Source organism: Poromitra crassiceps (genome assembly GCF_964638095.1).
Source record: "Poromitra crassiceps genome assembly, chromosome: 3".
In the NCBI taxonomy this organism is placed as follows: Eukaryota; Metazoa; Chordata; class Actinopteri; order Beryciformes; family Melamphaidae; genus Poromitra; species Poromitra crassiceps.
Genome location: NC_139625.1, coordinates 16,922,431 through 16,936,368, shown reverse-complemented (window position 1 = coordinate 16,936,368; position 13,938 = coordinate 16,922,431). Strand labels below are relative to the sequence as shown.

General features: G+C 44.3%; 1 protein-coding gene and 1 pseudogene across 2 annotated transcripts in view; one reads left to right on the top strand and one right to left on the bottom strand.

Moving 5' to 3' along the window:
* The window catches only part of LOC310773976 (peripheral plasma membrane protein CASK-like), a 100,646-nt gene that overhangs the window by 47,210 nt on the left and 39,498 nt on the right, over positions 1 to 13,938 (bottom strand). The window contains exons 6-7 of the mRNA XM_083634016.1: positions 2,094 to 2,196; positions 892 to 1,070 (exon numbers count right to left, since the gene is read on the bottom strand). Coding sequence (XP_083490142.1) covers positions 892 to 1,070; positions 2,094 to 2,196 — 282 coding nt within the window. The remainder of the gene's footprint in view (positions 1 to 891; positions 1,071 to 2,093; positions 2,197 to 13,938) is intronic.
* Positions 3,940 to 10,028, top strand: LOC310772779 (putative G-protein coupled receptor 34 pseudogene; annotated as a pseudogene). The gene is made up of 2 exons (XR_014554026.1): positions 3,940 to 4,458; positions 7,560 to 10,028. The product of XR_014554026.1 is annotated as a putative G-protein coupled receptor 34 pseudogene (transcript).

Sequence of the window (13,938 nt, the reverse complement as noted above, 5' to 3'; positions counted from 1 at the left end):
GGAGGAGTTGAAGCAGCTCTGCCTCTCGCTCTCTCCCTCTCTCTCTCTCTCTCTCTCTCTCTCTCTCTCTCTCTCCCTCCCTCCCTCTCTCTCTCTCTCTCTCTCTCTCTCCCTCTCCCCCTCTCACTAGGATTAAACCTAGTGCGTCTCCCTCCCGAGAGGGAGGGAGAGAGAGAGAGAGGGAGGGAGAGCGAGAGGGAGGGAGAGAGAGAGAGAGAGAGAGAGAGAGGGAGGGAGAGCGAGGGGAAGGGAGAGAGAGAGAGAGAGAGAGAGAGCGAGAGGGGGAGGGAGAGAGAGAGAGAGAGAGAGCCAAAAATGAATGGTTAAAGTGACAGCTCTATCGAATTTCACAAAAAGCCGTTTATCTCTGAATATTTTTTCTAATGCTAAAACCATGCTGTATTCAACTGCTAATGCTTACATAACTACTAACTCTACAAACTAACTCTTTTAGACAGAGAAAGTACACATTCTATTAGTACTTTTGAGATATTGTATGTTCACAAACTCCAAGCAGAAAATAATCCTCGGCGCTTGTAAAATGAGCCACAATCCTCAAAAAACGGCTTGGCAGAAGCTACCTACAGCAAGAAAAAAAGGGCTGGCAGTCAATGTGTTAAGTGCACTGCAGCCACCTTGTGGTGGGAAACGGTATAGCAGCGACTACATAAATTCACCATTTGGAATTGTCGGGTCCCTACAAGCCCTACAATGTGATTTTTAATCAGACGGTAATACCGTATACCAGGGTAAAATCTGGGGAAGGTTTAACGGTGTCAAAAATTGGATACCGCCCAACCCTAGTGTACACTGATAGCTAGACAAACGGACACAAATAGACACGACAGATACACTTCTAGAGACTCTGTGGGCGTTTTGTAAATCAACTACTACCTTGTATTTCCCCTTAATAATAGCCTCAAACAGGCGTTCCTTGGTGCCGTAGAAAGGCAGGCAGCCCGAGAGGAGGATGAAGAGGATGACGCCGCATCCCCACACATCCACTGGCTTGCCGTACGGCTCCCGCTTCACCACCTCCGGGGCCATGAAGTGGGGCGTGCCAACCCGACCTGAAGAGAGAGGGCAGCAGAGAGCGGTTTTTAAGAGAGTGGAGCCACAGAACTGTTGGGGAATAGAGTACCGCAGGGATGACGTATTGTTGTCGGCCAACCCAGAAGTTAGCATCACGCTGGTTCCCTCGCCTGGAAGTCAATGCAGGGATTTCGATTAGATGCCTGAAATAAGGTCTGTGGTTAACGAAAGTTCATGAAACTGCGACTTTTGTGTTCAGCAAGATCATCTTCACAAAGGAGGACGGCTTTGATGATTTTGGAAGTGTTTTTTTCAGAAAAAGCAAAGATGGAAGTTTCATAAACCTTTGTTAATGACAGACCTTATTTCTGGCGGGCACTTTTTACAAGCTACTTGGCAGGTGATTGGATGACCCATCTGTCTATCACCGCTGGTGCGTGTTAACTTCAACCAATCAGATCGCCATGCCTCTGACGTCACGTTTGTGACCGGAGGAAAGTGCCTGTCTATCATTGATTGAGTCCTCACCATCCTCATCGTCGTAAAGTCGCCTTCGAAACATGACGTTAGATTATAACGAACTAGTTGTGTGGCTTAGCCTTCCCAAATGTTGAGGGTCGTTTTTTAAAATTTAATACATAGAATTGGGAACGTATACATTCAATTTCATTCAGACTGCCCGTCACTTCCGCGGCGGCAGCCATGTTGACGAGTGAAAAGAACTACAAAGACCATGTACCCACTACTTGCCCAGACGAGCCTAAGCCCGCCGCTGATTCGTCGAGCCGGCATGGTTATTTCAGGCATTTAACCAACATGCCTGCATGGACTTCGAGACGAGGCAACCAGGCGATGCTAACTTACGGCGGCACTCTATTGTGTTAGCAGAGCGTGAATGGCGGAGGAAGGGGGGGTGGCATGCTGCTCTGTATCTGGAGCTAATGGTATAACATGGTCTCACAGTTAAAAAGGTGAAAGGACAAGGAAGTCGTGTGCATACATATCTACATATCTAAATGTTTTCTTGGTGTGACGAACAAGGGACAAAGAACAAACTGCACCTCCAGCTACCAGGCCAGACTCTCCCAGCTGGATCGCCACTCCGAAGCCTCCGAGCTTCACCGGAGCGGAGTTCTCCTTGGAGGCCAGCAGCACACAGTGGGGCTATAGAGAAACGAAAGGGCAAAGAGGTGTAAAGAGAAGTGCAACGGTTGTTTTTAAAGTCCTGCAAATACATTCGAAATCTGTGGGAAACAGCGGAACTGGTAAATGCTACGTGACTGTTTTCTTCTTTCTTTCTTTCTTTTTTCTACAAAGAAAAAAATAAACTATGCTATTGCAATTACTAAGCAGAGCATTGCTTTTGCTCTTTCTGTGCAAGGGTGCAAATTCCAAAAATGTTCACGATGACGGCTCTTCCACCCCTACCTCTTTCTAACTGACTCAGCAGACTTGACCTACAACCACAACTTGATCATCAAGCGGCTGCAGAGCAAAGAAAAAGAGAGAGAAAACAACTCTGCATCAGATGATCAGAGTGAGACGCGCGGCCCAGCACATAACAGGATGTGAGCTGCCAGAACTGCAGGAACTATATAACCAGCGGTGCCTCAGGAGGTTCCTGAAGATCATCAAAGACACAAACCATCCCCACAACAGCCTGTTCTCCCTGTTACCCTCAGGGAGGAGATACAGGGTCCCAAAAGCACGCACAAATCGCTTGAGGGACAGTTTCTTCCCGCAGGCCACGAGACTCCTTAACATACACAAATAGTGTAGTAGCTGTACTGTACCGCACTGTAGATGCTACCATTATGTATGTCTAATGTTTAATTGTATGTTTAATTAGGTATATGCTATTTGCACCTGTACGTCAAATACGTCGAATTTAAAATGTTTAAGTAGGTCCAAAGTATGCACATGACATGTGCACCTATGTGCAGTGAATATGCCACTGTCTCTGACTTGTCTTATCACTATACTGCCTTATTGCTTGTTGTGTCTCTTGTGTTTTTGCACTCATATGCCTGTTATATTTGTACTATGTTGTAAACGGAGTTCACAGCACAAGAATTTCACACGTGATACTTGTACTACGGAGTGACAATAAGTTCTGGAAGACATCGTTTAAGGGGTGGAATCCTATGCAACCAATTAGGACATGGAATGTTTTTTTTAACAGACTCCTTTTTTTTTTAAGTAACAATAAATAAATAAAAATAAGGTATTAGTAAGTGTAAGGAATGTAGAAAACCTATTGTTTGCTTATCTGCAAATGACAATCCTGGCAGTGCTTGGTGTGAAACTGACAGCTTGAGAAGCAAAACGTAAAAAAAAATAAAAAAAGTTGAGGGCTGGACAGAAAGTAGCATGAGAACATCTCACTACAGGTTTATGTGTTGCTGATGGACCAATACAGATAAGAGAGAAGTGTGAAGGAGTAAAGTGTTGGAGAGGAAGTAGCAGATATATCTATGTATAGTCTACAGACCATCGTATGTCTTGCACTGTTTATACAGTGAGTGAGGCTCTGTTGTATTTAGTGTAAATGTGTGCAAATGTTTCTGCACAAACGTCACCAAGACCAACCTGTTCATTTATCATTCTTGGCGATTAAAGTGACCTGAATCTGAGGTGAAGAGTGCGGTGAGAGTGACAAGTGAAGCTCAGGAACAGGGTGTGTGTGCGCGTGTGCGTGTGTGTATGTATGCGTGTGTGTGTGTGTGTGTGTGTGTGTGTGTGTGTGTGTGCACACGGGCACGTGGTGGTCGTGGTGGACTAATTTCCTGAGAGAACAGTTTCGACCCGATGCACTTCCCCTCTAAATGGGGTTGGCTGACGGCGCCTCACAGCTGTGGACTGACGCTGTGAAAGCTTCGAGACCGAGAGAGTGAGCGATGGAGAGGCTAAGAAACTAGCAGACAAAACAGACACGTCTGGGAGGAGGAGGAGACTGGAGAGGGGGGAAAACGTAAGACAAGGACGATACAGGAAAAGGACCCATCGCAAAGAACGGGACAAGCGAGCTGCTAGCTAAGAAAAGACCCCGAGAGGAGAAGAGGCTGTCAAAAGGATGTGAAAAGAAAGAACTCGAGGATTCATGCTTCACTTAGACAGGAAAGAGACTCTGAGGAAAAAGGTGACGATAACAGACGGAAAGTGAGAATCAATTTGACCTCACTGCAAACAAGAACCGTGGCTTTTATCAAGTTTTTTTTTCATTTTTTATTTTATGTCGTTTCAATTTCGTTGAACCCTACCGGTCACAAATTATTATTTCCGAAACACGGCCGAACTTCTTGCTGCCAGTTTGATGGAGGAAAGTAACACACTCTCAGTCACGGTGTTCTCACACACTCGTCTCTGTGCATTCCCACACATTTAAGCTACAGCTGGGCCCAATCTCCTACGGAAGGAATTTGGATGGTGAGTTGTTCTGCCTTAATGCAAACATCTGTGTGCAGCAGTGTGTGTGTGTGTGTGTGTGTGTGCGTGTGTGCGCGCGCGAGAGAACATGCGTGCACATCTACATTCACACGCTTAGTCTTGCATGTCAAACCGTGGCGTTCCATGTTTTCATGTTAAATTAGCATGAAAGTGTCAATTTGTCAGGGCTCCTCCAGCCCCCACCGGGAAAATACATCTCTTGGCAATTTGTTCATTTTCCCATCATTCTCTGCAGCTTTTGGTCGGTGCTTCTGTTTGGCAGGGTGCTGCACAATTTTTCCGGGTGCTGTACTAAATTACTGCAATTTCCATTCCGGTATTATGTGTGTGACCTCTGGCACTGCAGCCCACATATCACCCACCTGCCGCTAGCACTGTATTATCACTCCTTTAATTCTGCAGGTTCACATTTGATGCCACACCATTTCCTTCTTGCATTTCATGCTGTTGATTACTTTGTTTTGTTTTATCTGCTGTAAAATTCATACTGTACGAGGCATGCATTTCCCATCAACAACATTTGCGTTTTATTATTCTTTCTTTTTATTCTTTTGGTTTTTGTATTTTACTTTATTGCTTGTCATGTAATGTGTATTGTTGTCTTGGACCCCAGGAAGACGAGCTGTTGTCTAGGCCAGTGGTTCTCAAACGGGGTGTCCGGGGACCCCCAGGGGTCTGTGGCACTTTGCCAGGGGGTCCACGAAAAGTTTTCAGGGAAAAAAATAAAAAAATAAAATATATATATATATATATATTTTTTTTTACATAGGAAATATTTTATGCTTTAAATCTAAAATGGTTTATGGATTACATTCTAATCTAACAACCCTATCAATTTAAAAGTCAAGCAGGTTACCGTGGAAACAATTAAGCTTAGCCCAAAATCACAAATCAGAATAAGGGGGTCCCCGGGTATATTTTCTATCTTGTAAGGGGTCCTTGGCTGAAAAACATTTGAGAACCTCTGGTCTATGTATCAGCTAAACGGGGATCGTTTTCATAAACAAATAAACACGTAAAAAAAAAAGTGCAACAACTTGTGCGTGCACTGAACCTCGGGAATGCGTTGGGAAATCTAAAGAACATTTTACTTATAAACTGCTGAAGACACTCGCAACATTACGCATCGCATCGTGACCGCATTGCCCTCACGTTTGCGTACATTCCAGACAAAAGGGCTCAGCAAGATGATTTTGAAGTATTCCAAAAAGTTATCAAAAGTATTTAGAATACGTTAATTAACTTGAGTAATCTAATGGAATATGTTACAAATTACATTTTAGGGCAGGGGTGGGCAATTGGCGGCCCGCGGGCACATGCGGCCCCCGACCTCACTCAGTGTGGCCCCTGGGTCAATAGACCCTTCTCACGGGGGCCATTTTGTGTCGAAAAGGCAGAGTAAACACAGGTGCAAGCAAAACACTAATGAGGGTTTCCACCTTCCATGATTGGATTTTGGAAACTCTCAGTAGTGTTTTGCTCACACCTGTGTTTATTCTGCCTTTTCGACACAAAATGGCCCCTGTGAGAAGGTTCTATTTAAAAATTAAAAATAAAAGTAAAAGTAAAAAATAAAAAATAAGAAGGCGGACGTTTTTGTTTAGGTTAGACTACCAAAATCAGTTTTTGTTTTACTGTACAACCAAGAACATGGCGCTAATGGTGTTAGCATTGTCCATCCACATACTGTTTAACGTTAGCATTTGCTATTGCTAATGCTATTGTAACAAACTATATCCACGATGCACGATGCACATGCAACATTACTTATCTGATTAATATCACATATTTGGGTGATGTACCCCATCAAATTGCTGTAGGGTGCTGTTTTAAAGCTAGAGCAAAGTTTCTGGTGTCATCTGAAGTAGTGTTAATTTCGTCGACGAAAACTATGACGAAAAATGTTAGTCGACTACCTTTTTCCCCCAAGACTAAGACGAGACTGAAATGCTCAAACTTTTAGTCGACTAAAACTTGACTAAACAAAAAGAGGATGAGGTTGCCTAAATATGATAAAAACTAACAAGGACATTTGACACAGGACTAAGACCATGACTAAATTTAAAAGTAGATGACAAAATGAACACTAATTATAGACCGTTTCCCCCCTCAATGCAGCAGTTCAGTTTCCTGTGCTGCAGCATCATAGATGTAGCTGACATTTAGCTGTCTTAAAAACATTTGCAGTAATTACAACAGAACCCGCCCAGTCTTAGCTAAGGGTCTTCTCTATATGTGTATGATGCATTGTGTTCCCAAAAGGTACAGCTACTTGCTTGTCTGTTATATCCAGAGAAGTCTGAGTGCTTTCCACACAGCACAGCCAGCCTCCCTCCATTCTCCCCTCAGCTGCGGGCTGAGCAGGGACTGTAAATACGGTCCACTTGTCGTTGCTACCGCCGCACGCCAACACTGGCCTGGGTGGGCAGAGTCACCATTAGCTACTTTCCCTGGGAAAGAGTTGCCAACACTGCTTCGAATTACCATTACTAGTGCAAGCGCATCAGCAGATTTAACAGTTTTCATTGACTAAAACTAGACTAAAATGTGAATAGTTTTTGTTGACTAAAACTAGACTAAAATACTTGTGGTTTTATTTGACTAAGCTGAGACTAAAATGCTCAAACTTTTAGTCGACTAAAACTTGACTAAATAAAAACAGGATGAGGTTGACTAAATATGATAAAGACTAACAAGGACATTTCACACGGGACTAAGACTAAGACTAAATAAAAAAAATAGACAACAAAATGAACACTAATCTGAATGGAAGAATTACTCAATTTGAATATGAAAAATATAAATGTTGGTATAATAAAGTTTGATTACCAGTCCTTTTCATCAAATTAGTAGCTATAATTGGGAGTGATGGTGTTACAGTAGGCTACTGGTGGAAGTGCACGGTCACAATCTGGCCCTCTGGTAGTGAGGAATTTTTTGTGTGGCCCTCTATCATCAAAGTACCTGTTTTAGGGCATGTAATGCGTAATGGAATATGTGAGTAATGGAATTCAAGTTTGAAAAGTAAGCCTCCCAACACTGCCATCCAACATTTGTGTTTTCTTATTTCTCCTTCTCAGAGCTCAATCTTCACATCGGCCTGAAGACGCCACTCCCCAGACACCATGACTTCTCTCCCCTCTGCCTCCACTTACACTTTCCCCCCTCCCACATCTTCCATTCCTCCCTCCACTTCTCCTTTCACCATGTTAACCACATCACCCCTCCCCTCTTCTTCCTACTTCTCCATCTCCATCTCTTCCCCCCCCTCCTCCACCGCCCCCTTCCCCAACCAGACCAAGTGTTCGTTTGACGACGAGGCCCTCCGCGTGCCGCTGGCCATCCTCTACTCCCTGTTCTTCCTCTTCGGCCTGGTGGGGAACCTCCTCGCCCTGTGGGTCTTCCTTTTTCTCCACACAAAGCGAAACTCTGTGCGGGTGCTCCTCATCAACTGCGCCGTGGCCGACTTGGTCCTCGTGGCGTGTCTGCCCTTCCGAGTCTTCTACCACGCTGGCGGAAACCGCTGGGTCCTGGGATCCCTCGCCTGCAAGTTGGTGGGGAATCTGTTTTATATGAACATGTACATCAGCATCACGCTACTGGGGCTGATCAGCCTGGACCGCTACGTGAGGCTAAATGGGCGAAGCGGCGCGCGGAGCAGCTGGAGGAGTCGGCTGTGGGGGCGCAGCGACGCCTGGAGCTGGGCGGTGTGCGGGATGCTGTGGGGGCTGTCTCTGGTCACCATCGTGCCCATGTTCATCACGGCGGAGGGCAACGAGGTCGAGGGCAAATGCTTCCAGTACAAGCAGCGGCACGGCGCCAAGGGGAAGGCCTACTTAAACGCCACGCTGGTGCTTCTGTTCTGGGTGGTCTTCGTCATGCTGATGGTCTCCTACGGGAAGATCGCCGTCCGGCTGCTGAGGGTGGCCCGGGACAAGCCGGACCTGCCCAACGCACAGCGGTACGGACGCACCGCCAAGAAGTCCTTCTTCGTCCTGTTCCTGTTCACCGTCTGCTTCGGGCCGTACCACGCCTTCCGCCCCGTCTACATCCTCTCGCAGCTCAACCAGTCCTTCTCCTGTGATGAGCTGCGCCTGGTGGACCGGACCAATGAGGTCATGCTGTTATTCTCCGCCTTCAACAGCTGTTTGGATCCTGTCATGTACTTCCTGTTGTCCGGATCGGTGCGCAAAGCCGCCGTGCGCGTGCTCGGCAGCCAGCTCGGCAACCGACTCCACTTCTTTAACGACGCAACGTCCAACAGCTCGACGGTGGATTCCCGAAGGCCCTCTCTGACTATGACCACCACCCTCCACCGCACGGGACTTATCCTGCCTCTTTCTACTGGCCAACATGGAGCACATTAATGAGAATCTATATAGTCTAGGTCTATACTGAATCTATATAGTCTAGGTCTATACTGAATCTGTCTACCGGTATATAGTCTAGGTCTATACTGAATCTGATAGTCTAGGTCAGCGTTTCTCAACTGGTGGGTCGCGGGGCCGTTTTGATTGGGTCGCGGACATTGGCCCAATTTTTTTTTCCATATTTCATTTGAGTTAAATTCAGATTATTGAAACTGGATTAGCCTGACCAGTTTTACTTGTTTAACAAGCTGAAGCATATACTCTGCCTGTAATTCAAGAGAAGTCTGCCTTTTCATTTCATATTTAATTTTAGTTCAATTCAGATGATTGAAACTGGATTAGCATGGCCCCAGTTTAATTAAAAGTTAAGACCAGTTTAACTAAAAAGCATATAGCCTGCCTGTGATTCAAGAAAAGTCTGCCTTTTTATTTCATATTAGTTAAATTCAGACTATTGAAACTGGATTAGCATGACCAGGTTAACTTGTTTTATTATTATTATTATTATTATTATTATTATTATTATTAACTTGTTTAAAAACATATAGGCATGTAATTCAAGATAAGTCTGCCTTTTATTTCATATTTCATACAGTTCAAATAAGACTTTCTGAGCATGACCAGTTTGACTTGCCTGTAATTCAAGTCTGCCTTATTTCAATTGGTTTTTAGCCCTAGTTGCACTTCTGTTGCACTTTTTTGTTCATTTGAGGTTTATAATAGTGCATGAAGGCATTGTGTATTAAATTAATGCGCTATTTTTTGTGCAATAAATTTGAGTGGTTTAAAAAAAAATCTGAAATTTGGGTCGCGACTTCATGACAAGGAAAATAGTGGGTCCTGAGGCTACACCAGTTGAGAACCACTGGTCTAGGGTCTATATTGAATATGTTACGGTCTGCCTACCTGCCCCCTCCACCCCAACTAACATGGCTCCCCACTAGGCCTGAACACTGTAAACATAAATAGCATCTGACATGTCGAACAGATGAGATTGGCTGGTTACTTGTATGTCAAATCAGAGTCACGAGTTCAAATCTCCTTTCAAATTCGGGAATGTATTAACAATGAAATATTTTACATTTCTAGACCTACTTGGGGCAAAGATAATAAACATGGATTGTATCTACAGTATGTGTTTCATCCATTCCTACTGGGTTATCATCTAAACATCTGTGCATGCATATGGGAAACATTGTTTAAATTCTAGTTCTCAGCCATCACACACAAAGGACATGGACTCTATCTACAAACACATGTCTTGTTCATAATCATAATCAGAGAGGATGTTATATTGTGTCTGAAAGAAATCCATGTTGACTGATTGCTAACTGGTTAAATAAAGGACTGAGTGTGTATCAGGTGAATGATTGTAGATAATGAATTTCCCTGACTGTGGTGGGAATCATTTGCAAACACTATTTCACCCAGGGCCGGACTAACACAGTGTGGTGCCCCTAAAAACCATTACGCAGACATCTAATACAATAGACAAGGCCCCACATACCACCATATAAGGCAAGCTCAATAAGTGTAGTCACTTCAGGTGAGCGGCAGTCCGGTAGTCCCGACGGCCAGTCAGTCAGTCCATCACTGAATAATACATTGCGGTGCAAAGGCTTTTAGAAATGATGGTTGTTGTTATAAGCATCACAAAACGTGCATCCTGTGGCGAACACACTGCAAGGATGAGAGACAGTCCGTAAAAGGCAGGGTTATCCTGTGGCAAACACACTGTAAGGGTGAGAGACAGTCAGTCACAGGCACGCTTAAAGAGCATGGTGCAGGTTAAAAAAAAATCTGAATTGACATTTTGGGCTCATGATTACAGTGAAAACACTCCAAAAAGACAAAGATCCCCCCCCCCCACAGGGTATAAATATGGAGGAAAAGGTGTCATTTTATAAATGGGCGTGTGACATAACAACAGGAGTGACATCACAAGAGGAGAATGTTCTGCTGGGGCTGACACAGGGATGCAAAGTCATGGAGAGTGAAAAAAAAGTGACGGATACCAGGGCAGACATAAAACCACTCAGAAATCCTCATATTTTGGGCTGAAAAATGTGACTGTCACCTAAAGGAGACTAGTTTGCATCCCTGTGACATCACAAGTGGTAGTTCCATGAAATGGACCAGTGCCCCCTGCTGGTTACAAAAACTAGTCTAAACGCAGCTATGTGTGATTGGAAAAAAAAAAATCCCCCCAAATCCCATTTCTATATACCCATTCCACATATTAATGCAATGTGGTCTCCAACCTGCACCATGCACTTTAAGAAAAGCCTAGTATCGTGTTGGGAACTTTTCTATCTAGCAAACTCACCCATAAACTATAGCATTGGTTCACAAACTGTGGTCCGCGGGGCTCCGCCTGGTGGTCCACCAGAGCATTGTTGTTGTTGTTTATTACAGACAACAGTTTTTACATTATACACATTAACCCTGAGGAGTACGCTTGGGCCTATTTTTGGAAATATCGCAATATTCGGGAAATGTCACACTTTTGATTTCAAATTTACTTCAATGGCTGTAGTAGCGGGCTCAGTTTTAAAGCCAGAGTGAAGTTTCTGGCATGGATTGGTACCAAGCATGCCATGCTAGCTTGTCAGGAAGGTGGCTAAATAACACTCCAAAGTTAGGCAAAATTTTGGCGAGGGAAAAAAACAAACATTTTCAATGGGGACTTCTTTTTCACAGCCTAATGTTGTCAGGTGTGTGCATGTGTATGTGTGTTTTGAACCAGTAGCCTATATTCAAACTAGAACGTACATGGCTTTATTTTCAATCTGCATGCAGTGCAAACTGTGGTAGAGCCCTCACTGCTAATAGCTTAGCACTACAATGGCGGCCTATGGGATGTTTGCCTACTCCCGTTCAGTCGCCCAAAATGCACATTCCAACAGCACCAGAAACACCCACATGTACATGTTGTGACTCGTGTACTCACCACGCGATAATAATCCAAAGTTATGTTAGACGGTCATTTTCGTAGTAAATCCACACACTGAGACCTAAACAAAGAGTAACCGAACTAACAGGAGTATAACCGAAGTTACTTCCTCGTTTGCCATGAGGCGCATGCGCTGTGTGTGCAGTCATCAGTACAGCGCAAAACCCATAGGCCGCCATTGTAGCGCTAAGCTATTAGCAGTGAGGGCTCTAGCACAGTTTGTACTGCATGCAGATTGAAAATAAAGCCATGTACGTTCCAATTTTAATATAGGCAATATGGCAAATGGCCTAAACTCCCCCAAAATTGGCCTATCCCTTTAAGCTATACTCTGTATTACTCCGCTTGCAAGCTATAATATATTCATCTGAGACCAACCTCTGACTCCAGATGTATTTTACATCATCTCGCAGAGCCACATTTATCTCCACACTTCGTTTTAGCCCATATGCATTCCCCCCAGAGAGTATGCCTATAAAGAATAGAGACCATCTTGGGCTGGGATCCCACGAGCCGCAACGAAAAACGAATGTGGGTCAGGGGCGTAAATTGGGAGTCCAATGTGGGGGGGCCCGTCCCCCTTGACGTCAACTACACACCCGTAATGCTTCGGGACTGCACCTTGCACAGTTTTGATAGTAATCCTGATCGCAAAATCCGGCACACAGACAGACAGTATAAACACCTGGCATTAGGGGTGTCAAAAATAATCGATTATAAGATGCATCGCGATGTGGACCTGCACGATTCTGCATCGATTCACAAATGTCAAAAATCGATTATTAAAAATAAAAATAAAAAAATAAAAAATTACCAAATAAAATATAATGGAAGTACATGCAGTTGTTTATTTTAATTATGGATCATAATACAATGCAATTCTAAATGCACTTTTATTTTAAAAGTAGCCACATAGTGAGAAAAAAGAAAGTGAGAAAAAAAATCATGTATTCAGGAAAAAAAGTGATGCATCAATTTAAGATGCATCGAGATGCATCGATAATCGTTACCGAATCGAATCGTAGCCCTCTGAATCGTAATCGAATCGAATCGTGAGGCCAGTGAAGATTCACAGCCCTACCTGGCATAGTACTCAAAACCACTTCTGTGGTAGTTCCCGCTACAATAGGCGTCTCCAGGACCACATTTTGCCATGTCACACACACACACACGCGCGCGCGTGCGCGCACACGCACACACGCACACACACACACACACACACACACACACACACACACACACACACACACACACACACACACACACACACACACACACACACACACACACACACACACACAAGGTGAAAACCATACCAGCCAACGCTGTTGTGGCTGACAAAGCCTATAAAGGTTAACTTGTGGTTTGAATGTGTGGTGGTGCCATGACACATCCGCCCCAGACACCGATGCTCCCACATACATCAGATGCCCATTTACAACCCACAGAAAAAAAAAGTGACAGACAGCTATTAGCTTTACGCTGCACGCAAGAAACTGCACTCTTGATCCCTTTGGGGACCGGTTTGCCAAATGGGCCAAGTCAGCCTGAACTAATGGAGTGGGACGGCTGGTGTGTGGATCAGAGGCCTGTGCAAGGATCGCTCCATCTGGTCTGGCCGTGTCTGACGGCTGCGTTAGATGGCTAATCCCGTAGTAATCACTGGCTGATGCTGATCCGACTGTAAACTAACAACCGTTACCAAACCAATCCGCAGTCAGACACGCAATAGAACCTACCGGTAATACCAATCGGTTCACTATAGTTGTGGACCTTGGGGGGGGGTTCCATGTTACTCTATTCAGTAGAACTGAACATGTTGCGAGAATGTATATAAAGATAGCTATTCTGATCAACGGTTTCATGTGTTGCCCGGTTATCTCACCAACTAAAGTACAGACAGACAAGCAACACCTTCACCGATGGTTTCTGGAACACCTTGATGTCATTCCAACATACGAGCAATACTTAGACCTCATTATCATTTTACTTTCAATATTATTTGACTTTCTACAAATTACCATAATGAGACAAAGTATGACTGATCGAGCGTGCCCCCACCCCACCTACAGTCTAGACGGTTACACAATTCTATACTAAATCTGAACTGGCAAAGGTTTCTCTTGGTTGGTCTAA